The following is a 26,509-nucleotide window of genomic DNA, read 5'->3' as shown; positions in this document are numbered from 1 at the left end:
TAATCCCTCATTTGCCAAACTGCGGCACACTCGCGTCCGCTCCATCTTTCTCGCTCGCTCTCTCTCCCCCTCTCTCTCTCTGTCGCACTCTGTGCCAGCCCCCGCTCTCGCTGTCTTTACCTTGGAAGTTGTATGTGGCTGCTGTGTTGTTGAATCGTGTGGTCGTCGCTTGGCCGTCAAAGCTCTGTTATCTCTGTCATTAGTCTCAAATACCAATGGGTATTAGTAGGTATGCGACTGAGGATTAGCCCCAAAAACATAGAGACGCACACACACGCACACACGCACAGCCGGCCACACTCAAACAAAAGACACGAACAATGTATCATGTTGTAAATTGTTTGCCTGTTTGCTTTACGTGCGTGTGTGTGTGCTGGTGTGTTTACCATGGAAATCAATAATGTCGAATTATTCATTCAAGTTTGCCGGCGCTCTGTCTGCAATTAATTTAAAATGAGCTGCCGTTTAAGCCAAATTGCGTGATATATGTACATTGCTGTCACTACTCGTTAAGCCACCCGCAACCCCTCGCCATCACCTCTAGGCAGCAGCGTGCGTCGGTTTTCCTTAAAAAGGAAGCGGCTGGCAAAATCCGATTTTACGCACCGCTAACAATGCCATCGAATTTTCAGACCAACATGGTGTATTAGGCATTTAAGCACTTGATTAATGCGACCCAAATTGAAGACCAAGCCCAAACCCAAAACCCCAACGTACTCTAGGTGCAATCCAAGCCCAAGCAAACGAAGCCGAAACTCAAAGTAAAGGTAAAAGGCGAAAACATTCCCAATCCTAAGCCATCCCCACTAGTTGGCCATGTCAGCAAATGGAAGGCGTTGAGCCGAGGCGATTGATGCTCTACTTGCAGCTTGGCACAGCTGATGCAGAATAATTCGGATACCGATTTTTCGGCCACCCCATGTCCTGCCCGGCAAACAACTAAGAAATAGCATGGGATAATAGTTAAACGGCAAAAGACGATAAAGAGCCAAAAAGTGACGAAGGTTACGGGAATTGTGTCAGTTGCAAGACGTGCAAGTATTATCGTACGACAGCTAGGACGCTTCGAATGGCACAGTGGTTAAACGCAGGGCTTGAACCCTAACCAAAATAGTCGCTGGTTCAATTTAAGCTACAAAGCGGCTGCCTGTCTTGGCGCTTGGTTGGTTTGCCTGCTTTTCTACTCAATTAGGTGAGTGTTTTATTTTGAACCAAAACGTTTGAAGAAAAATATGTCTTGGTTCGGGCTTCGGTTCGGCTTTATGGTTCGATTAGAACTGCCTTTTGTTTGATTTTTTATTGCAACTGGCTTGGTTTGATCTTCGCTTTATGGCTAAAAATAATTGGAGCAGAGTAACCGGTTGGTTTGATTCGAACCCGCTCTGCAGCATTGGATAAAAGGTTTTCATTTTGAGTGAGAACTACAAATCGTAAAAGCTTTATCAATCCCCCAGCAAACAGTTCTATGGAACACCAAAATATTAAAAGGATTTATCAGTCGAGTGTGAACGAGCAAAGACCCCCTGTATCCAGCTACGAGCTGCCCCAACAAGCAATCGAACTGTATTTTAAGCATACGCAGCAGAACTTTAATATGGCATTTCATGCCTTTAAATCTTTGGTAAATATGCGAATTTATCTAGAATGTGAAATATTTCAAGCTGCCTATATGCTATTGTTAATATTTTGCGATCGATGCGACTCATAATTTCGATTGTGTCATCGATACGTTGGCTAATTCGCAGCTTTTCTTTAGAAACTTAAGGCAATGCTTGATTGTTGTTTTCTTTTATATAAAGCTGCTGCATCTGTGTGTGCGTGAGTGTGTGTGTGTGTAGGGGGTGTCAGAATTGGGGTGTAGCCAAAAGTCATTCATGTGTTGGTATCTGTGACTATCAATTCCAAAAGTTGACACTTTGCTGGCTTTTGTTCGGGGCATTGTCGCAATCAATGAGCCAGAAATGTGTGCGAATCGGAGCCACAGACACCGCACACACAACATACAAAAGCGCGCCAAGAAAGCAATTCACTTGGACGAAGGCCAACCAACATGTGGCAAGGACACGGCAGCTCCTGGGCAAACTGTGGGCTGCTTGCAAAGCAGCGTCCAGCTAATTAGGTATCGTCCATTTTATTTCCCACATTGTTATTCGCTTTAATGTTTATTATTTTGGGTGGAATGACGGGCGCTAGTGCGGTGTGCAGACGATAGCTGTAGATGTCAGCTAATTGGCATTTGATTATGTATTGAAAGTGCGCGCATCTATGAACTTAATTAACGCCGTGCCGGGGTCCAGGTTGAGTCATTGGACTCGCATAGAGTCAGCGAAGAGAGAGCGGAAAGCCGCATTGATTTATGCTCTGGTTGCAGCTTCGTGCATCCGGCTATTTTCTGCTTGCTGGTTTCTTGCTTCCTGCTGCTCGCCGTCTGCTAATTGAAAGCGACCCATTAAAAAATATTTAAAGACTAACCAAAGACGTTTCAGTTGAGGTCTGTTCCCTCTTTCTATCCACGACTTGTTTGTCCCCATTGCAGTTAATAAACGCGGACACACTGCCCTTCGGTGCGCCCCTCAGCTTTCAACGTGTCAACGTGCCGCATTGGCCAGAGAGCTTGCAGCACGGACACAGACAGACTACATGCTCTGCTCCGTCAGGTACAATTCCAATGATGTCTAAATTGTTGCAACAATTGTTGCTATAAGCATCGGGATATATAGCCAAACGAGTCCAGTAACAAAAATAAGCCAAAATTACAAACATTCCAAATGATTTAATAAATATGAAATGATATTCTTAGTGTTAAGCCCAACTGAAAGGCCAGTCGAGTGTTTCTCGGGATTGACCTCTGGTTCTTTGCGGGTTGAACCCATTTGGTTAGTGGGTAAAGAATTTCGATTTAATTCTGAGAATAATGCACATTGCGGTTTTTTTGCGGCACCCAGATTTTGCATTGCCAACAACTACAATATTCGACCTACATTATTGTTAACTTTATTTTCAATTTTTGCATTTCTGTTTTATTTATTTTATTTTTTGCCTCAGGCATTGAGCTGAGTGCTTCAGAGTTCTCCGAATTGCGCATTTGTATATAAACAAAAAGTTGCGGTGGTAAAATGTAAATGAAATAATAAGCCCCAAATCTGATGAATTAAGTTGCTATTTAATTATTAATATCACATTTCGCTTGGCAAAAATGATAATATTTAATAATTATTTTATTTATCTCATCAAATTTAATAAACACGTGCAAATAACACAATTATACGCTACCTCGGATTGAAATGCAGACTTATTCGCATTATTAGATTATTCTGGAATTATTGTAACGCATTAAATTCGAATTATTTGCACAATTGTTCAATAATACGCCAAGCTAGTCGAGGATAAACTTCCCACTTATTAAATTTATTATTTCTTAAATTTGTATTAATTTGCCATCCATTAAATATGCCATATTTTTTTGCAACATTTTGTATGCTTTTCAACAGGATATTCAACTGTGAATAGCAACTATTTATAATTAATGGAATTATCTCAAATGCTGTCAGTTATGTTTAGTAGACAAATTTTGCGTATTAGTATTCATTGAAAATGTGTAAAAGAGTTATATTATTGTATTGTGCAGATGTAGGTAACACGAGACTTTTCCGACTTGCTCAAGTAAATATATAATAAGTCAGTGTCAATTTACGATTGTTCGTCTATCCGTTCGATCTTAAAGACTATAAGACGACAAAATCGATATTCAGATTAGTTTGCTTGAACACCAAATACCTATTCAAAAAAAAAATACAAATAAAAAAAGAGAAACTCAGAATATCTTCGAAACGTCGAAGATTTAATACCCTTGTGAACATCGCAGATGTCTGCTTCTATGCATCACACATGTTATTATAATACACTCTACAAGAGAATAACAATTCAGGCACTTTGATCGACACTCGGCGCTGTAGGGTATCTACCGACTTAGCTGCTTGCTTAAAAATATTTGAACTGTCAATAATTTAATTGCGGCGGTTGATATTGAATGACTTTTTGTTTGATGAAAGGGGACCTGATTTTTTCAACAGCGACATTAAATATAATTATTTGCATTAATTTATTTATGGTTATTCAAGCCACAACGAAACTGAAAACGAAAAAAGTGAAAAACAAATAAGAATTAATATATAATTGACCATAATTTGAATTTTAGAGCACGTTCATGTATAGACCTGCAGCTGACAGGGTATCATATACGGGAAATAGTTTGTGGATATGAATTGATTGATAAAGCTGAGGCCGGTTGGTGGCCAGGAGTTGGATTTGATGTTGCAAGCATTAAGCACATGTGCAAGCCGCCACCTGCTACTTGTCACCTGCCACCTGCCACGTTCAACCTAGGCCTATTCGATGGATATCGAATCAGTTTGCATGAATAAGGCCCACGCAGTTGCAACTGACCACCCTTTGCGGCCCATTGTTTGAGCAACAGCTGCGTGCTGCGACGCCCACCTGCTACCTGTGCCAACCATTAGCTAATAGCCAATTAGGTAATTAAGTGACCAAGGTGCAAAAACGTGACAACTGCAAATTGCCGTTCAAAACTAAGAAATACTTCATGTTTGCGCGAAGTGTTCTCTGTGTGCCCAGTTTATGAGCCGCATTTAGAAGGCGTTCGCCATCGATTAGCAGACTGTAGTTTGCTGGTAATTAAAGTCGCCGCTCGACATCTAATTACAAGTAGCTTTCACCCAAAATTGCGAACATTAAGGAAATGAATAGCAATTTTATAATGCAAAGCGGGCAAAACATTACTGAAGAAAAAAAATGAAAATCCCAGCAACTGAAATGCGATTTTAATAAATGCTGTGCAGCGCTTTGTGGCAGCAGCGACAAGGAAAGCGTCTCTAAAATTAGAAATTACAATTTGCGGCTGTTGGCTGCTCTTAAGGTCATGACACACATTACCACTGGTGCGCCACCTGGCGGCTAGGGAGCGAATCTGCATGACTTGAATAATTGTCGAGCCAGCAGAACCCGCTCCCAAAAGTACAGTGGCTCACCCAGCCCTTGAATAAGCGCAAAAATATTTTAAAATATTTTCGTATTGATATGTGCGGGAGAAAATTTTGAAAAATAAACTTTTTCAATACAATATTTACATCCGGGCTGTAAGTCCATGATAAATAAATTTAGTTCACTGTTCGAACCAAATTTCTTAGATAATGAAATGCGGTTCTCATTTCGAACTAAATTTTAAGGACATATGACTTGGTACAGTTTCGGTTGTTTTGTGGGGGTAAAATAGTATGTAGGTGCGATTCAGGGCAAGAAAATATATTGAATCTTTTCGAAATTGAGTTGAAAAGTATGTTTTGGTTCGAGTTCGGTTCGCCTTTCGGGCAATTAGCTTGGTTGACGGATCGGTTTACAGCAAAGGAAAAAAATAGTGGATCATGCCTTTAAGCCGGTATTGAAAATCGATTAGTAACCTTGATAAAAAATTAAACTGCAAAATGTGTTTTGATTCGGGTTAGTTTCGGGTTTTTTTTTTCGGCAATTAACTTGGTGCTAATACATAAACGAAGCTCGGTTCAAAATCGGGTAATCAAATTGAACCACAAATCATGAAACAGCTACTGACTTTCCACATAATATCGCTAACATGTTTACTGTAACAGATGTTCTAGAGGCAAGCTTTTGATAATATTTAATTAATATATTTTTCTCAAAGAAATTTCGATGATACTTACACCTAAAGTGCGACATCCAATCTTATAAGAACATATTTTATGGCAGATGTTTTTTAAATTTTCTTCTTGTGCTGCGATTTGTTAGGGTTATTCCCACTGTGCAGAACAGGCTGTAATTAAATCCAGCTTCAATTTATGATGGGGCGATGCCCCAAATAGGCATGCGGCATAAAGAAATTACTCAAATCCATCAACGCACGAAATGACATCAGCCGGACGGAGCCGTAGCAGGAGCCGGAGCTGGTGCTGAAGGTGGAGTTGAAGTTGGAGGCCGGAGCAGCAGCTGGAGCTGGTGTCTGGCCATATATATATACATATATATATATGTATATATATATAAATGTATATATGTGTGTGTGCATGTTTAAACATGATGGGCTGCGTCCTGAGCTATCATTAGCAAGTCTTGAGGCCTACCATTATACGCTTCCGGTTCTACGTATGCCGCGTCTCTGTCTTCATCTCCGGTCACGGCAACGACTCCGGCTCCCGTTCCGGCTGCAGCAACGCCTCTGCCTACATTTAAGAGTCGTGTTCGTCTTAATTTGGTTTCATGTTTTCATTTTGAGGAGCCATTGCCAACAAAATTTGCCAGCCAGCGGCAATAAAACTCAACAAAAACAAAAACAACAACAACAACAGCAGAAACAACAACAGCAGAAACAACAACAGTTTAGCAGCATTCAAATTGCCAGCGTCGAACACTGAGCTGGGAGCTGGCGTCTGGCCACAGTCACAGCCAGAGTCAGAACATCATCATCATTATGCTCAACGGGAAGCCCATCATGAACATCATTATCATTTCATGGTCATCGCCATTATGGACAGTGACAGCGCACTCGGAGTCAACGCTGTCAACGGGAATGCCCCCTGCCCCACTCGCAGCAGTACATTGTCAGCAACACGTTGCGCTGAGCTGGGCTGGGATTGGTATTGGGGTTGTGATTGGGGGCAGGGATTGGTGTTGGGCTGGAGCTTGCGTTTGGGGTTGGGGTTGGGGCTGGGATGGTCTGATGCCACGACTGGGACTGGGACTGCAGAATTCCGCTGCCCGTGTCTAGTGCTTTATATTCGCTGTAACCCTATGCCAGGGTTGTAGCCATAGTCTTTGTTGTTGTTGTTGATTTTATAGCAGTCGGCCAACTTCAATTTCATTTTCATTTTGTGCTATTTTGATTTTGCTCAACGACCTGCTCATCTCAATGGCGACAGCGAACCAACCCTTAATATACCCTTTCTGAGGACATTATAATTATGTCACGAATGTCAAACATCTCATAAGTTATATATATATATATTCTTGAAAAGTATCAAGACTTCGTCTTGGGTTACAGCTTTGAGTCGTCATGAATCGTTACATAGCTTCGTCTTTTTGGTTCCGGCAATCGGAATCGGACTAATATATCATATAACTACTTTAGAATCGATCCATGCTTCAGTTTCCCCCCAACATATCTGCATAATTTAATCGGCTATCGTATAGCTCATAGAGAAACATTCGTTTAAAATACATGTATAGCTCCTAGGGCAACAATCGTTTGAAATTCGTGTTTTTGCATAGAGTATTTAATCTTCGGTGTTTTAAAAGCCGTTTCTCCTGTTGGTTTTTTTTTATTTGGTATTTTATTCATACACAAATTAAATTCAATTTCTGCAGAAACACTTGAGCTGGGAATTCAAGAGCTCTAGCTCTGAGTGGAAGCTGGCGCCGGGGTCTGATTTTGGCTGTTGTCTATTTTAAACGTACGAAGAGCATAAAGCAAAGCAAAGGACAACGACCGAAGTGGGCTCTATTATTAGAAAGAGTTCAATTAAATTTGCACCACTCCACACTAAATTGAAGAGAATTTAAGCATGAAAATATGCAGAAGGTCCCGTACCAAATATTTTATGCAAGACTCAGATTTAATAAGAGCCTAACTTCAATTTTTAAAGGCATGCCGAAAATGGAAATGAACGTTTATAACAACACATCTTTTATGTATATGATAATAGCCGGGCAATAAATTATGATGCATATTATGAAATTTCTCCAAAAGCTCTAGCGGAAAGCTATTTGTGAAATTAAATTGTCTCGAGCCACAGTTCGGCATCTTAGTTGTTGTTTCGAGTCATTAAAACTTTACCACATCAAATACCAAATGCGTTATGCGTTCCTCAGCTACAGATGTAAACTTCGGTTGGCGTTGTCATGCATTACGCATACGCTCCGTGCACTCAAATCGTGTTTAGTGCGCCTCGTGGCGCGTGCAAAGCTCGTAAATTAATTTTTATATCCCTTTCAATTACATTAGCCCATCGATAGGCCGAACGAACAACTATCAATGCATACTAATGAGAAATGGGATTGGCTAGAAACCCCCCGATTGCTTATCATGAGCTTTTGTGGCTTGACTGGGTCAATTCTCTCAATTGCCCAGCTCAAGCTGCCCGTTAATTGCTGTGGTTGTTGTCGTCATTACAGTGTGTAATCAGTGCTGGGCAGCAGCGGCAAAAATATGTGCATTAAATGTTCAACTTAAAGCCATTAATTTTCGACCAGCTCGGCTTTGGACGCCTAACAGTACAGGTGGACTTAGCTGGCGCTGTCTTGCAGCGGGAATGAGAACTCCGTAGCAAAGAAAAAAGAAATGAATACCATATATACGATTACGCAGCTGCGTACATTAGCAAAGAAAGCCAACGGCTGCCTTTTATGAAAGCATTTGAATTAATTATACCAAGTAAAAGTTGTGAAAATAGAAAATGTTGCACACCTGATGTCTGAGACAATGAATGCCAGACAGACTGGCAGGCAGCCTAGGCTGCCAGCCCTGGCTGGGCAACCGAAACGGGCATGCCTACCGACACAGCAGCCAAAGGCAAAACTCTTAACGTTCTGTGCCCAAGCCGCACGTTAATGTGTAGAGACTCTCAAGAGAAACAAACATACAAGCATAAAGGAGCTGAAAGATACTCGCCTACTTGCTGCAAGTAGTTGCTGCCACACATTCTGCTTACGTGCGAGTTTGTGTAAAAGCCGAACTTATTACCTGTGGGCGTGTGTCCTACTCTGCCGCTTACAACCTGCTGTCTGGCATGTCTTACTTTCCATAAGAATCTGGCACATACACAATGCTCCAGCCTCAGTGTATCTATCTATTCATCTACTTACACACACTGGAGCACACTCATGTAGGTTACATATTATCCCATGTGTGCGTTGCCAAATCCAAAGTTCTAAGACAGAGAGCGAGCACGAGAGAGGCGGGAAAAAAAGAGAGAGAGAGAGAGAGAGAGAGAGAGAGTAAATAAGCAAAAATAAAGCCTATTTATTGCTGCTAATGTGTAAGCAAAATTAAACAGTACAATATTTAAGCCCAAAGTATTCAACGTACACTCAGAAAAACACCAGCCCGAAATCGCCTCTTAATCGTGCCTTAGTCACTTTGCTTCATTTTAAGAAAGAAAAGAAAATATTTAAAAAAAATCTTGTAATTTTTATATAAAGAGCAAAAATATAAAATATATTTCAAAATTATAGTAACATTTTTATATTAGATTTCATTTTATTTTGAGCCAGGCAGATTTTCTTTTAGGGACTATCGAGCTGACAACTCCTAATCCTAACTAAGTTGATCGGAAAGAAATACATAACATACAAATTCTAGAAATCTTATGACTCTTTTAACTAGACCAAAATTTATTAAAGTTCTTGCAACCTTTTATTTAATTTGTTGATTATTATATATAACGTTTATAATTTGTGTATGTAATAATTACGACATTTAATATGAAAAATGTGAATCGTAATTAGTATTTACACATATACACGTTTTATTTATCTGGCTACCCTGAGCCCAACATCTCAAATAATATATTCTTTCTTCGGTATTTTAAAATTTTTCTGAATTCCCATTTTATTTTGTGACGTGAACTTGCTGAATCTTTGAAACACGTATGCATTTATAATGTATAGCTATGAAAATTAGCTGGATGAATTATATTGAACTTTTGCTTGTACAATATTTTACCTCTATTTAACTAACAAACATACATACAATAATAATTAGAATAATTAAAATTATAATAATCACCATAAAAATAATACGTATGTACGTCTAAGCTTAATCTTACTTTTAGAATATTTAGAATAGAATAACAATATGAAATATCCGTACTTTTGCCCGCGATTCAAGCTCAGACTCGCATTGTTTAGTTGCCTGAACAACCGAAACACTTGGACAATTATCATCTCGATCAATCTTCACTCAAATAAGCGCCGGATAAGTATCTGATACAACTCCAAATGCTACTTATTTTTGTGAGATAAGAAATTATAGACAACTTTATTTTTATACAGATCTATTATCTTGTACCTGAAACGTTTACTATGAAATCTTATGGGCGTATAGAGGGTTTTATAAACGTTTTTTGTCACACACACACTCAAACATTGAAACGCACAACTGTACAGGACCACGGAGAAGTAAACAAACAGCCGCTCACTTAGAAAACGAAACCCCACTCGACAGTTTTCAGTTTTTTTTTTCATACTTTTTTTTTATACCATTTTGTTGCCAAAAGATATTCGAGCTCTTCAGGTGGTGACGTTGGCGACAGTGCAGACGGAAACACGTGCAAACTCATAAATACGTCAAGTGTTTGTTGCCAGTGCGCCCTTTTCAGTGGGGCTGAAGGGGTGGGGTCGGTTGGGTGGGTTGGGTGGTTGGTTGCTGTGAGTGCGTTGCCAGGTTAGACCCCAACTGCTGCTGCATTGGCCACGCAAGTTCACTTTCAAGGTTTCGCAAATAAACGAGCAAAAAACGCAGCGCACAGAAATACGATAAAAACGTTTGGCATCTCCGCCAGTCTGCCACGCCCACACCACTACCTAATACCCACTTGCCGCAACAAACCACTGCGGCACCTTTTAGCACAGCTCGCGCGGGTGTGTGTGTGTGTGTGGGGGGGGGGGGGGGGGGGGGGGGGGGGTGGATGCGCGGCCATTTTACCAAAGTAAGCTACAGATTGCAGCAGCTCACGTGCAGTCCGTGTACGCGTGTCCTTTGTGTGTATGAGTGAGAGTGTGTGTGAGTGTCCTCTGTGTGTGTGGGTAGTGTGCGGAGTGCTGTGCATTTTGTTGCTGCTCTGACGTCTAAGTAACATATTTATCCTGTTGACGAATGCCACAACATTGTTAATCGGCAAATATTTACTGCCTGCCACAAGATAAACCTCATCCATTGTCCGCTTCAATTGAAGAAGAAGAGAGAGATATCAACAACTGAATTGTTTCTATCGGGACGAGTTTTTGTTTGCCACTTAGTTATGCATAGTTTCGGAAACGGTCTTGATCTACAAACTAAACCAATCTTCATTCTTTAAGGGGGTATTTTCCGAAAAGCGTGAAACATATTTCAAATAAACTTATGAGCATATGCAGATCATTTTAAGCCCAGTTTAGGATCAGCATTAAAATACGAGTCTTTAAAGCCATGTCCTTCTGCCTATCTGTCCTTTTCTCCGTCTAAGAGCCAGAAACTAAAAATGTCTTGTATGCATATGAAAAATCCTTAATTTCAGCCTAGGGTTTTTAACCACATATCGGAAATAATAAGAGCTAGGGGCATGTATTTGGTAATTCGGTGCACATATTCTTCGATCGTGCTTCTTTAATGTCAAAGAAAAACAAGCCATCATAAAAGATATATTCAAGGGCTAGAATAAATATATAAAAATCATAAAAATCAATCTACAATAGCTCCGTTTATGAACAGTTTATATTCCACGGAGCTGAGAAAAAACTAGCTAATCCAAAGCAGGCAGCCTTTTACGCATTTTCGATTGGGCAAACCGAAAACCGCATCTGCATTGTAGAATTTAATAAAATTTATATGCCCAATCAATTCCCCAGTGTGCTATTATTTTCACACAAATCAACAGGGCTGTCATAAGTAAAGTGCAAATAAAGGAGCAAACAGTTCATTTAAAATGTATTTACCAAATATTTGAAAATACCAAAAGTAAACACTGGCTATGCATTTTGCTTCGACCTGAGCTGCAAAAACTAGGGCATAAAAGTGGGAGCAAAGCGTAATAATTGTCGGCTTTTGTTAAAATCAAATAAAACAGCTTGCCAGAACTGAATTGTTGTAATTTGGGGTTTCGAGAACAAAATATAAGAATAAAAATAAATAAATTGAAGGCGAAATCCAAAAGAGCCTCTTATGTCGCTTATCGATTTGGTATACATAGCCTGCCTTTTGAAACACCACAGGCCATTCAGGTGTTGTTTATACATTTGTATGTAAGAGGCGGAAGGAAGTATATATATTCTTGATCAGCATCAACAGCTGAGTGAATATAGTCACAGCCATTTGTCTATATCTAGTCTCGCAGCTTAAGGGCTATACCAGTGGTATAGGGTCATCTTTTCTTGCAGAGGAGGCATATATAGAAATCGGGCAGATCGAACCGTTATATCATATAGCTAACATAGCAATGATAGGTCAAATATGTTCTTGTATAAAAAACTGCTTTGTTTTTTTTTTAAGATCTGTTGATCAAGCTCGGCATTTGAGAGCTTCAACATCCTCCTTCTATATAATTAAATTTAATCTATATCGTATATAACAATTTCAATATAGAGCTATATGATAGCGCACCTAAAACAAGAATTGGTCGACAAATTAGTCTTTGGAAAAATATTCTGTTTTTCAGATATATTTACCGAATACAACGATTACGAGCTTCATTATTACATTTGCTAATCTACAAGACCATAAAGCCATATTTCTAATAAGGTATTTAAGCTTTGACTTGCTAAAAATATCAGATTTTTCTTGTTTCAGAGGCATCAAGATGTTGTTGAAATACATATTAAAAGGGTCGTATATATATTTATTTTTATCTTGATCAGCATCAACACAGTCGAGTTAATCAATGCGTGTGGTTTAGCAAATCCTATTATGTCTCTGTCTGCCTAACACAGGGCATTGCTCGTCGGTCCGCACACAAAGCAAAACATAAGTACTTCATGCCAGAATAATTTCAAGTTACTCGAAATTCCAGCAAAACTTATTTATTGTAACTAAACCCAGCGCGAATATTTGATTGGCTTTCACAGCTGACAGGCAACATAGTCAGAATCACATAAAAATCTACGTGTGTGTGTGTGTGTACACCACTTGTGCGCCAACCAACTAAGTGGTATTTCGTGCAATTTCTCAAGCATAAACAATACGCGGGAAATGCAATATGGAAAAACGAAATACACCAAGCAGCAAGAAAATTAAAATGGTATGAAAAGTGCATCAGTGGCTCAAGAAGCAGGTCAATGTCTGGCGCGACGTTCCGATGCTCTCTTGGCTGACGACTTGTGCCAGAGAACACGGTAATTTATTATGCAAAATCAAAATATGTTTACCGCCATCTTACACACACACACACAAACAATGGCTGGCATTTCTGTTGAAATTGGCAAGGCAGCTTCAGATGCTGCTTCAGCTTCCACTTTGGATCGGATGTGCTTGAGTAGCAGCTCGCAAATAACTCATTGCATAAATTTAAGCCAAATCAGGTCGGGAATGCGTGTGTATGTGTGTGTGTGTTGGTGTGTGCGTGTGAAAAGCTGGCCAGAAATGGTCAAAAACAACAGCAGCAGCAACAACAAGAAGCCCATTGTTATAGCTATTTGTACGCCCGGATATTTGTAAAATAATGTCAACAAAAATCCAATTTCCTTTTACCTTCCCTTTTGGAATATTGCGCATATTTTCAGAGAAGCGATTGCTTGCATCAGGCTTCCTTGTGGTTGTGTGCGATGTCGCACGTTGGAAGAGGCAGAAGAACAGCATCGCTTCAAGAAAGTGCACTTGACATTTGAGCTGGGAATGCGTGGCAGTGTCTTGAGAAGTGCAAGCACCACCACAATCACCTTGCACAATAGCTGTGGTACGTGTGCTATCAATTAGCTACACAGGTAACTTGGGTACGCTCGCGACGTGGCAGCTGCCGGACCACTTTTATGTTGCCATCATCATTTTTAGCTGCCAGACTCGCACAGTTTAGGTTTACCTTTTTCGTATTTCGGTTTTCTTGACTGGCATATCCGCTTTATTCGCCTTCCGGCATCATAAACGTTGCCCAAAAGCTGAACCGTAGCGGAGCAACTGCAGCCGCACACGATTACTGCCTGTGTGTGTATTGTTATAATAAAATTCAGCTTCATTTCCTCACGATTTGCTTTCTTTTCTTATGCTCAAGTGCTTCTAAGTATGCGAGTCCCATTGTTGTCCTCAACATTTTATATAGCACCAACAGCAGCAGCAGCAGCACCCCAACCGTCTATCGTCCGTCGTTCATCGTCTCCTGCTGCTGCCGCTGCTGCTGGTTCGCTGCCATGCACTTAATTTCCTCTGTTCACGTCGTTGATTTTGCCTTCCCATCGAAGTGTTTGCCTTGCACTCCAGTGCCCAGCGCCTGCCCAGCTTAGCTTCTTCGAAGAGCGTCATCTGACCTTCATGCTGCCTACATGTATATTGTTGGCAACCCACGTTTTCCAGCTTTACTCTGTCCTGGCCTGTGCTGCTTCTTCGTCCTGCTATTAACCTCTGTGTTACCACATTATTATTACCGCTGCCACTGCCATTGCCACTGCTGCTGTTAGTGCTGTAGTGCTGTTGCTGCTGCTGCCGCTGCTATGTAAACTATAATTTATTTCAATCCCATTTTAATAGATATTTATGCATTGTTTTCCATTCTCTTCACTCGGCATTCCGACATTTCCGACATGCCAATAAATTAAGTCTTCATGTTTGATTTGTTGACAGCTCATAATGGCGCCAAAGGAAATAAATATTTTGCATTGAAATGAATAGAAGTTCTTATGAATGCAAATTAGTGAGTCGAGAACACAAAAGTAAGAAATAAGACAACTATATGCAACAGCAAAACAAAAAATATTGTAACAAAAACATTGAATTAAATAGTTGTGAATTTAATAAATACTACAAATAAGCATACATAAAGTCACAGAAGAAATTAAGCGGCGTTGCCCGGGTAAATGAAATAATGTAAAACATACAAAAATCTTAAATTGTTTCTGTATTTCGCGTCAATCTCGGACGGATGGAATGCCCGCTCAAAATAAACACCCATTTATATAAAATTTTTATTTATTAATTATTGTGATTTATTTTTATTTATTTTCTGTGAATAATAACAAATTAAATTTTCCGGCTGAATTTGAACCAGCGCACTCTCTTTTGCTAGTTCAACCATTTTGGCTAAGGAAGGTGCCTTAATAATGTCAGCTTCCTAGCCTCTCCAGATCAGCAATTAATCAGTTATTTAATCAATAGGTGCCTGGCAACTAAACTTGAGTTGCCTTTTTGAATAACCGACTCATAGATGGAACAAAGATCTATTCGATTACTCAGAGCGACATCTATTTTAGGCCTACCTTTGAAAAACGGGTAGCCAATATTTTAAAGTTCTGATAACGACTGGTTTCACGCTTGATTAAAATATTTATAGATGATCGTTTTATTGAGCTACTAAGTTATTATTATTTTTAAATGTACTTTCAAGTGCTTGTCAAGAACTACTGTTCGCTTAGATAATTTCACAATATTATCCCCATGATAGCCGAATAATGAAATGCTTTTTCATCAACAAGCTTCAATCACTCGCTTATGAATAACAAGAACAAGTTATGCTGGTGTCAGGTGAGTGCTTGATTTGACATGGAAGCATGCGAAATGGAATTACTTATTTGTAGATTGCGAATGGAAAACTGAGAACTCAACTGCAAAACTATAAACACATTCGTTTAAGCTCGTTTACAATTCTGAAAAGTCCCGAAAATAACAACAACGAAAGCTGCAACAACAGCAACAACAACGAAGGCGCACTTCAAGCGCTTAACAAAGCGGACGTAAGTGCAGACAATTTGTGAAAAATTAAAACTGTCCGAAAAAAAGAAAAACAGCGAAACGAAGTGAAAAACGTTTTTGTAGAGGACGCTTTTCAGCTGCTGCTTGCGTCTCCATTTAACAAGAAAATCACATTAAACGTTGCCGTTGTTGTATTCTGTGCGAAATGTCGACAACAAAACGGGTGAAATGCATAAATCATTTTGTAAGAGGGCGGTGAAAGGTGGGTGGCAAAAGCGGTTGCAGCTGCAGGTGAGCAGCAGGTCGCATGGCAGAACAGTTTTTGCCAAAGAAGTCAGCCGTGTTAGCAATTTTGCCAAGTGCCAGGCTATGCAAGCACACAATCGCACACAAACACACACACAAAGCACAGATATATATGCATACATGAGTACTTATAAGGAGCAACCATAAGCTGCGTCTCAAGTACCTGCTCCTCCTCGTCCCCCTTCCCCACCTACCAACACTGCCGCTGTTGTTGCGCACTTGCATAAGTCTATCAATAAATAATAAATTTGAACTTCATTCAATTTGCAAGAGCAATACGCTCGAGAAACGCAACAGAACGCCATGATGCGATGCCAATGTAAATTGAAATTGCAAAGCAATCGATACCCATACAGCTACTGCTGCTGCTACTGCTACTGCTACAGCTGCTGCTACTGCTGCTGCTGAGTACTGCTGATGCATTACTGTTGATAGCGAGGCATCAAAGATGCAGTTACAGCAGAACAGCAAACAACTGAATCAGCTGGATTTAGCCAAATCGCAATGAACACTAGCTGAATCGCATTGAATTGTTGCAGCTAAAAGCAAACTTTAAATATGGCCCAGAATATGATAAATATTTAAATATGCAAACTTACATTGTAATCCATACTGCTATTGATTCAAAGCTAAATTCAATTATGAATATTACAATTGGTTTTGACTTGCATAACATAAGTAAAGAGAAATTAGGTTAGAGTTCAAATTCCTGTGCACAACTGCATTGAAAGTTTAACATGCGCTTTAACATGCATGGCGCTTTGCATCGCAGTCGACTCTAACTGCTTAATAACATACTCTGCTCATATTCTAGATTCGAATTTAAATTCTTGGGCACAACTGCATTGGAAGTTTAACATGCTATTTAACATGCATGTCACATTGCATGGCGTATTTGTAAATTGCAATTAAATGCGCTGCAGTTGAGTCTAACTGACTCAGTTTTATTCTGTTTATATTCTAGATTCAAGTTCAAATTCTTGTGCACAACTTGATTCACAGCTCATCAATCAGTTGGGAGGAGTAATATTCACTCTTGTCTGGTAAATCTTTCAAAATGTGGCTTTAAAAGATATACATTTTTGTTGGCTCGCTTCCTTAGGTCTTTAAGGTCTTTAACAAAATTTTAAGATTCGAGCTCGAAAATTGTCGATATCGATTCTACTATGTGCCCGTCACCCACGTTCAGGTATCCAGCTACATTTCAGAAAACTAATATACTCGTTTTCACTAGGCAAACAGCTGTTACGATTAGCTAATAAATCCGTATTATAAAGACAAGCCGTACATTTAACCTCATTCACATTGCAATTGAATTGAGGAAAAAAGGACTTTCGAGCAGTCTACAGAAATATCTCAGCTTTCAGCTTGGTTTGAGCTTGGTTTATTTAAATTTGAGCTTATATTTAGATAATTGTTATGTCGCTTGATCCGTATCTATGCTACTTGCTGCGATCATAGCAAGGATACGGAGCGCAGGGTGTTGCCAGATTTGAGCTATTGGACGCAGGTGCCTCTCCACTAAGACTCTCATTTCCCTTACCGGGGGTACCCTGACTACCGACTCCTTTGCCAGCACTTTCCGATCCAACAGCCTCAACACCGCCAACTTTCGGAGCTATGCAGTCCGGCGAGCATTCACGAGGCAGAGTTTCGGGAATGGCGCATGCCTTGCTTGGGTGGGGCCCAATGTAGAATGGATTAAAGGGTTTGTCTTCGTCTATATCGTTTTTCATTTTAGAAGGCCACCGAATACGGATTAAGGACAAACAAATAAAAACAAAACTTTTGAAATTTACACGGACTGATCCGTTCGGACTTAACTAAATAAATGAACACTAAAACCCTACATCGAAAGCAATTGCCAAATGAATTTCGCTACCTGGCTTGCTTTGATCGAATGCTTTATCTTTATCTATTACTAATGAGAATCTGAGCAGAACGAATGTAAAATGAATACACTGCATATTAATATTAACGGCAACCAGCTTCGAGATCTAATAAATTTATTTTAACTTTCATTTTTCAGTCTCTTTTGTTTTTATTATTAATTATATAATCAAAATAAGAAAAGAAAATATGTGTTAGAATAATGCATTTTTTGATGGTTTCGAACCAGCAATTTTTCACTATTCAAGTGCAATACAAAAACTCTTCAAATTAAAGCTTTACAATATAGGCTAGTTCACGTCTCTAAATTGGGTTGAATATGCCAGGTTCATATATGCATATACGTGATATGTATGCATGTATTTGTCACAAACATGCTGACACGCAGTCTCTTACACACACACACACACACACACACACACACACACACACACACACACACACACACACACACACACGCACACACACACACATACGAAAAAGCAATTGCTGCTGCTGCTGCTGGCTGTTAAAAGTAAACTAATGCAAACCTTATATTAATTTGAATTAACAAGCTTCTGATATTTTGTCTTGTTCTCTCTCTTCCCCAATCTTTCTCTTTTTCTCCTCATGCAGATGTTGAGAATTTAAAGTTGAAGTTGGAGCAACTGCTGACTGCCAGGCGCAAAAAACGCTTAAAGCAAATATCAAAAGCCAAACGCAATAACTAACGCCTAGTCCCAGCCAGAGTCTAACCCAAGAGCTTAGATCGTAGAGCGCAGACCGCAAAAGTGGCCAAAATGTAATTGCATAAAATGATCGCAATGCAACTAAAACTACTAACAAACCGAATCGACAGGCGCCTAACACGTAACTAGACGCGTCGATCCGCTCATCTGCTCCGCCGATCCGCTCGAGCTGCGACTGAGACAGCGACAGCTACCGATCCTCCAGTGCTAAGTGCAGAGTGCGCAATGGCCGGGCCTCAGGTGCAGCATACGCAGCGACCAAATAGCGCCTACTACACAGGTCTCAATGGCAGTGGCGGCTCCAGTGGCGGCGGCGGCGGCGGTGGCGGTGCCGGCCCTGGTGCTGGTGGCATGGCCAGCAGCGCCTCACATACGGGCCTGGGGCTGCATGCGCTGCGCCAAGTGTCCAACGAGACGGAGCTAATATATCGCGGCAGTCACAGCAATGGCACGGTTAACGAGCTGCCCGGCGCCGGTCATGGACGCCAGCTGCCCGGCGCCATGGGCAACAGTCGCATCATACAGCAGCAGCCGGCGCACAGCTCGCGCGACAACATCGTGAGCAGCATTGCGGGCACGGGCAGCTGTGCCACGGATGCACTAATTGGCACGATTGCCACCAGCGCTGGAGCCGGAAGCAGCAGCGCTTTGGCAGCGTTTAGCAGCAGCGGAGGTGGTGGTGGAGGTGTCGGTGGTTCTGGTGGCGCCGGCGTCCATCTCAAAAAGTCCAGCACACAGCGCAGCATTGAGATCATTGTGGATGCCACGCAATGCGGCAAGGAAGCAGCCGATACGGACGATGTGGAGCAGGGCGAAGGTGGCGGCCAGGAGTCATCCTCATCGGTGCGCAAATCCTCGCGTCATCGCCACCGGCCACTGCATCGACGCCTGATCAGCTATCTGCGTAATCTGTTCCAGGGCAGCGCAGCACAGAATGGTAAGCAATGTAGCCCGGCCGTTTCCCGTTCACATCCCTTTGATCTTTAGTTTTTTGCAAAACTTTTAAGTTGTACTCATTCTCTCTCTCAATCTCTTTCTGTCTCTCACTTTCTCTATGTACCTTGTTTAGCACTGACTGCGCTCCTCTTGGCCTGGGGCTGTATCTCCAAGCGTAAGCGGATTCCCCCTTTCCATCCGCTAACAACCCCGCTCTCGCGTTGACTAACCCCGACTAATGCTACTAATGTGGTTCATGTCACAGCTCCGCTGCTTCTTTAGTATCCACGCCCATATCATATCTCGCGGATGCATCGCCTACTCTAAAAGGAAAAGAAATGTTGCCATATAAAAATGCATGCATTGTCGTTGGCAGTTGTTGTTTTTTCTTTTGCCACTCGCGGAGCGTCGATAATACTTTCAAAGGATTCGACAATTGTTCTCGCATAACCTGTGATTAGTGTGAGATTAATACCCTGCTTCTCACTTATCTGATGTCGCGTGTCCTTCAAGCATCAACTGGCAACGCTCTCTTTTAAAAAAGGCTGCACAATAGTTTTGAGGTGAACAGGTTCGAGCCCCGAATTACAAAATACTTTTTACCATGAACGATAAGCCAAACCAGCCAAATACTGGATTCCTGGTTTTGGAAAACCAAGTTCTGGTTTGGTCTGCAAATTACAGTCTATATGTATGGTCTAACACTTGTAAGAGAGCCACATCCTAAACGTAACAAAGTATTTATATATAGACTTGCCTTACTTAACTCTTTGTCTTGCGCACCTATCTTTAGGCGTATACGTTATTTGATCAAGGAAGATTTTCGTAGGACGGAAGTCTGAGTTACAGTATGTACAGGGTATCTGGCATTTCTTGTTGATCGCTCCAATTTTCTTACTTAAAGAGCACACTACACGTTCTCGAGAAATTGTTGAATGCTTTCAAGTGTCATTGCATCGACCCGGGGAGAACTCACGTTCTGCTGCTGCCAGTTTCAGTTCCTTTGTTGTTGTTACTCTTCTTTTTGGGGTCGCTGTGTGCTTTGGCATCATCGAGCTGTTGGCAAAACGATGAGGTTAACATAAAAGTTGCATGGCTCGTGCTCAAATTGAATGCAGGTTTTGCAAAATAGCGAATCGATGGGAATGACAATACGAGCATAATATCTCCAAGCTGCAAGCTGAATTGTTTATTGAGCAGCAGTCCTGGTAGGGAAGATATGGAGGCGGAGCATCCTGACAATGACAGCTCTTGGAAGCAGCAGATATGGAACGTGAATCGAAACACTCGAGTGGTGGCATTCGGCGGATCTGGCAGTCAATGGCAGGAAAAACTTTTGCACAGACTCATCCAGTGACAGCCGCTCGAAGGACATCCGCAGCTTCGCGTGCATATCCATATCCGTAGCTCTGCCGAAATGTAGACAAATTTCAATCTACTTTGCCACCGGGATCGGATTTTGGCTTTTGGCTACCCCCGAAATGAGCGTCAGATTTTCAGCTCCGTCTGGTTTGGCCAGCGATGAGCAGCGCAAAAGTTTTATTGAAAAAGTTTGATGAATGACAAGTTGGCTTCCGCGCCAGCTCGCGACCTTTGCCCCACCTTCTACTGCTCCTCCTCCACACAGCCTCTTCTGATAAACGACTTTTCGACAATTTTTTGTAATATGGAAAATGATTTTGCACTTAAATCATTGCCGCAATTTGCTTAATTTCATGAATTAAAGTTTAATGTGCGGGCATCTCAAAATGTGCGTTGTACAACACCGTCTCAGCCTAATAATAATTTAACCAATTTATAACTCAACTTATTCAATATTCGGCTATTTAACATTTAACATATATACCATATCATATGATATATCTCATATTTTTAATTATTTACATTGGTCGTCGGCGTAGAGAAACGAATTATGACGCACTTTACAACACTATCACAGCTATCTGTAGCCTGTACGTCTTAAAAATTGTTAAGACAGGGCATAATTTTTTTTTGGGCATACTATATAACAGATCGCCATGTTGTGTTTGTCTTCTCATCTGTATGGTCCCATAAATCTAGAGAAATGAAACGAAAAACATAGGTTCTCCCATTGCCCGTACAGATCAAAATTATATCAAATCATTGATAACAGATTATGAAAGCGGGAGTATCTAGCTCCTAAAAATCCGTATAAAGATGCGTTCATATAGAAAGGCAGACAGACACAGTCATACGGACAATAGACTAACGGATAGATAGGCGGACAGACAAAGACTGGTATGACATACAGACAACCAAGGTTAGACCACCTCGATAGTTGATATTCATGACGAATATAATTACTCTTTTTTAAAGAAAAGTCACATACATATGCCTAAAGACAAGACATCCGCTCTTATCTATTTCCAAATGGACACAGGGTATAAAAACAAAATATTCAATAATGATTAGCACAAATCAAATATTCAAAGATTGTAACTCGTTTTGGCTTTTACAATTTGCTTCCTGCGTCTTTTGTCCATTTTTCTTTGCCGTGCAACTTTGCCGCTGGCTGCATTTTATTGTTTCCTTCGCCCCAGGCCAGCTCAATCACAGTGTCGCTGTCGTCGTTGCCTTCGCCGTGGCAGTCTCTCAATCTCCATTTTCATTTCCATCTTTATGTCCATTTCCGGCTGAGTCCATTCACTGGGTTTGTTTTTGTTGCTTGGCCTTCTTGACTTTTTGCTTGAGCTTTGGTCGTCGTTTCTGCGCTTTACTGCACTTCATAATTTCTTCATTAGAGCCACGCCCACGCCCATAGTCACGCCCACTTGGATACTCTGCTTAATTGAATTCTGCGTCTGCATTTTGTGGTCGCTTCAATTTGTGCACTTTATGGACAACAAATGAAGGTCCTTGCATTGCCTTGCAGCACCCGTCCGACCGCCCGCCCATAGAATGCCGCCTGCTTTTAATTATTATTTCATTATTCGTTGTTTGATATATGTGTATATATACATATAATTTTTTAATGGCAACTGCGACATTTTAAGTGCTTGTCTGGCTGTGCGAGGCACCGGATGAGGCCGACTTGCCAGCAACTACTTAGTGCGACACTTGCAGCTGGCACCTTTGAGGTGCCCCCAACAGCTGACTATCTTGACAGCAGCCTTACGCCTCACGCCTCACGCCTTACGCCCTTCTCCTTGCTTGGCGCACTTTCACTGCCTTTCATGGGCATTCAGCCGAAAGCGCAAGAGGTTGCCAGGACACTTTGTCCTTTGTCTGTCATGTTTGCTTTTGCTTTTTCTCTGATAATTTTTTTATTTTTTTTTTGTTTTTGTTTGTTTTTTTTTTGCCCTCGCTTATATGTGTTTAAGTGTCAGGGCTGCCGCATTTTAATTTATTTAAGCGCATTTCTGTGCGGCTTGCAAATGAGTTAAGTGCATTTCGCGCCCAGTTTTTTCTCATTTATTTATTAAAATTAAAGAAAAAAATTGTTGTACTTCTTTGAAAATGGTTTTGCATTCATTTGCGTGTGTGTGTTTATCTAGGTAACTGCAATAGCAACAGCAGCAGCAAAAGCAACCGCAGCAGAAGCTGATTTAATTGCAGATTTGCTTGCATGCAATTATTTGGCAATTGTCTGCGCAACGCAGTTGCAGCAATAAAACAAAGCAACTGCACAAAAAACAACAACAAATCATTGCCTAGAAATGAAAATACAAATTGTTTCATTTTAACAACTTGCAAGCGGCAACAATGTGACGCGAACGCGCCACAAAACTTTATCCTTCGCATTTCTTTCGCATAAAATATTCCACATACGTCATGTGCGTCCGCTGTTTCAGCTATGCCAAAATCTGCGGTTGTAAATTGCACAAAATTTAACGTATTAAACGCCAGTCATTGTCTAAGATGGTTTTGCAAAAACCCCATTGCTATTGAGGCTGGAAATGCTGTAGCAAACAAAAAGTTTGCATTTGTTGCAGATTGTTGAGTTTGGTAGAGTCTCAGCTAAGCGTAGAACTCCATTAAAAGCTATCTATTATATATATGTATAATATAACTTTTCGTCCTGTCTAACTGATTTCTGCAGCTGAGTTTTCTACTGTAGTTGCCTTGAATACTCGCCAAGGAGCTTTCAAGCATTTCACGTGCAATTGCGAAAAATAGGTGGAATAGGAGAAGACATATACCATAGATTTCAAATTCATTTTCAAAACTCTAGAAGAATGCATTAAAGATTTACCGACTTGGAAGCATCCAACCCATTCCCGAAAAATAGGTGGAAAACTATTTTTAACAACTTTCTTATTTTCATCCCACATGTTGGATAATTTAAAGCTGATAAGTTGATTGCGAAAAATCCACTCCGCTGAGTTAAAATAAGTTCACATGCTGGCACATAACAATTTAAAATTTCCCACGGCCAGAAAATGGGTGACAAAGTACCGTTTAAAATATGAAGACAAACCTGACCTAAGCAAAGCCGGGTAATTACCCGGCTACAAATTTGGATCTATACGTGCTTGGTACCATTCGAAATATTACTTATAATCACGATGAACATATTTTGATTTAATAAAAAACTATGAATCTGGCATATTTCATTTTTTTTTTTTTTTGTAAAAATGTCAAACTTTGTCAACTTTTGGTAAAAACAAAAATTGTTCGAAGCTATTGAACTTTAAATTTTTTTAATTATTACTATATTTATTGGTTTCCCATTTGTGTAAAACTTTTTGAGATCGATTGAGAATTACGAAAGGTTTAGCGTATAATGGCATTCAAACCCAAAGAATGGCAAGAACTAACTATTTAAAAATTTTAATAATGTTTCCATGACACAAAACAAAAGCCCCCTGCCTACGAAAACGTTGTGGACAATCCATATTGGCTTTAAGGTCCCGAATTTAATAGCGTTGTGTAGACTTTGATTTGGCAGGGCGATTTTTTTAATGATTTATGACATTTTGTATTCGACTGTCATATGAGCCAAGCGTTTGGGGTTGGATTTTTATCTTACAAAGTCAAATTTAATAGGCATCCTTGAAGCGAAATACATGCATGCATAAGTAAACAGCACTCGTTACTCTTGATAACTTGTTCATTACTCCATACAGAAGTAGTGGCAGCCAGAACAATATCTGTTTGTATTTTACGAGGCATCGCATTTACTTAGTTTTAACGATTTCATAAAATTTTTTTTATAGATTCCCTTCGTTTTGACAGTCCAAGCCAAGTTATCTGCCAGCTTTCGCCCTTTCTCTCTCTCACTGTCTCGCTCTCTTCTCTTTCTCTCTCGCTCTCTTTCTTTCTGTATGAGTTGGCTTTAGTTTGCCACGCCTTCCATTTCATTTTAATGATGACGACGATTCAGTTTGCGTTTTTTTTTTTTTTTTTGCATCCGCTTATCAAAAAAAGAACGAAAAGCTATAAAGCTGCCAAAGAAGATAGCATGTGTGTGTATATGCGTATGTGTGGGTGTGCGTGCGTGTGTTGTCTTTGTGCATTTGTGGGCGAGTCTATCTGAAAACGCTTCGATTGGGCGCGTATCTTCAAAGGATTGTTTGACTATAGCAAGTGCTGACTTCTTTATCCTTTGCTACATACATATATGTGTTCTTGTACATAATATATCCATTTTCTTTTTATTAATTTGCACTGTACTGCCAGCTGGGGCGCGGATGCGAGTGGGCTATGGACGGTGGGCGGTTCTCTTTGCACTTATCGACACCCGGCACACTTGAAATTGAACGAAAGTAAATATTTTTACAGTTGCAGTGGAAAAACAGCAGCAGGCATGCCTAATAAAAAGCACTTTCACAGTCGCTGCATTACCCACACACCCAACCGCAAGCATACGCACCCACGCCCAGACACACACACACAGACTCTGATGTGGTTTGCAACAGCATGCAAAAATATTTGCGCTTGGCTGACGGCGGCGGCTGCTGCTTCACGAGTGCTGCAGCGGAAACGGAAACATGACACCTGCGCAGCCACACACACACACAGCAGCATCAGCAGCGGCAGCGACAGCGGCAGCAGTGCAGAAAAAAACAAACAGACAAACAAACCGAGTCGAGATAAACAGGAACTTATTATGCGAGCGCATGCAACATGGCAAGTTGCAAGAGCGCTGTTCGGGTTCGCTACAACAGCCGCATTCCACTAAGTACGTGTGTGTGTGTGTGCATACGTGCTTGTGTGTGTATGTGTGTGTGTGCTTTATCTGCAATTACAATGACAACATGCAGCGACGGCTTGAAGCTTCGCTCGCGGTTTGTATATTGTTATGGTTGGTAATTGCCAGCAACGCCACTGACCACTAACCACGCCCCTAACGTGTCAACTAAGCCCACACACACACACACACACACACACAAATGAGCGGCATGTTTGCACGTTCTTCACACCTTGACCTCAGCAGCGGCAGAAACAGCTGCAGCATCGAAAATGAAAAAAAAAACAAACACCAAAAGCAGCAGCAGCAGCAACAAAACTGTGGCCTGTTTTTAGGTGCTGGGCGCTGTTGTTGAATTGCGAGCCCCTTTTAGTCTGGTTGCGAGCCTCAAAAGCCAACCCGACACCAAAAGAACCACCCCACAGCGAAACCCACATGACCCGCTGCCTGACTGGTGGGCCGAGGTCGCACAAATAGCTTTGTTATGCTCGCAAATAATTTAGACATTTTGTGTGAATATTTTCAGCTGCTGTTTGTTTGCAAGCTGATAATAAAACGCAAGCACACATAGAGAGACACACACACAGGCATATGTCACTTGGGGCAACTACAAAAACTAAATGTTGGAGCCAAACAAACAGCGCATGAATATATATTCAAATTAATGCATTTCATCAACAATTTGCACAGCCTGGCAACTCTGGCTACCACTCAAAACTCTGGTAAATGGCAAGGCGGCCATAGCTGGCAACCTGGCAGCTGAGAGCTAAAGATATCTAAAACTAAGTTTACGAATGCAAGCGCATTCGAGTGTGAAAATGGCCACGTATATATATATATATATATATGTGCAAGCCATAAAAAACAAACATCACGCACAGC

General features: G+C 40.8%; 2 protein-coding genes across 2 annotated transcripts; one reads left to right on the top strand and one right to left on the bottom strand.

Annotated features, from left to right (window-relative positions):
* Positions 1 to 17,285: 17,285 nt before the first annotated feature.
* On the bottom strand, positions 17,286 to 17,746 carry LOC115766323. The gene has a single exon (XM_030710213.1). It carries the CDS (start codon positions 17,656 to 17,658, stop codon positions 17,365 to 17,367), a length of 294 nt encoding a protein of 97 aa, XP_030566073.1. The 5' UTR covers positions 17,659 to 17,746; the 3' UTR covers positions 17,286 to 17,364.
* Positions 17,747 to 18,695: 949 nt separating this feature from the next.
* Positions 18,696 to 19,701, top strand: LOC115766279 (WAG22 antigen-like). Its single transcript, XM_030710146.1, has 2 exons — positions 18,696 to 19,477; positions 19,610 to 19,701. Exons 1-2 carry the CDS (start codon positions 18,766 to 18,768, stop codon positions 19,699 to 19,701), a joined length of 804 nt encoding a protein of 267 aa, XP_030566006.1. The 5' UTR covers positions 18,696 to 18,765.
* The last annotated feature ends 6,808 nt before the right edge of the window (positions 19,702 to 26,509 follow it).

The sequence above is a fragment of the Drosophila novamexicana genome, unplaced genomic scaffold (assembly GCF_003285875.2).
Source record: "Drosophila novamexicana strain 15010-1031.04,08,12 unplaced genomic scaffold, DnovRS2.1 tig00001089-arrow-arrow-pilon, whole genome shotgun sequence".
Classification (NCBI taxonomy): Eukaryota; Metazoa; Arthropoda; class Insecta; order Diptera; family Drosophilidae; genus Drosophila; species Drosophila novamexicana.
This window is presented reverse-complemented; position numbering and strand designations above follow the sequence as displayed.

Bases quoted from the DNA above. Each gene is read 5' to 3' on its own strand.
- LOC115766323 (XM_030710213.1), bottom strand. From the start codon at position 17,658: ATGAAAAACGATATAGACGAAGACAAACCCTTTAATCCATTCTACATT.
- LOC115766279 (XM_030710146.1), top strand. From the start codon at position 18,766: ATGGCCGGGCCTCAGGTGCAGCATACGCAGCGACCAAATAGCGCCTAC. The intron at 19,478-19,609 runs GTAAGCAATGTA...TACCTTGTTTAG, and splicing joins GGGCAGCGCAGCACAGAATG to CACTGACTGCGCTCCTCTTG.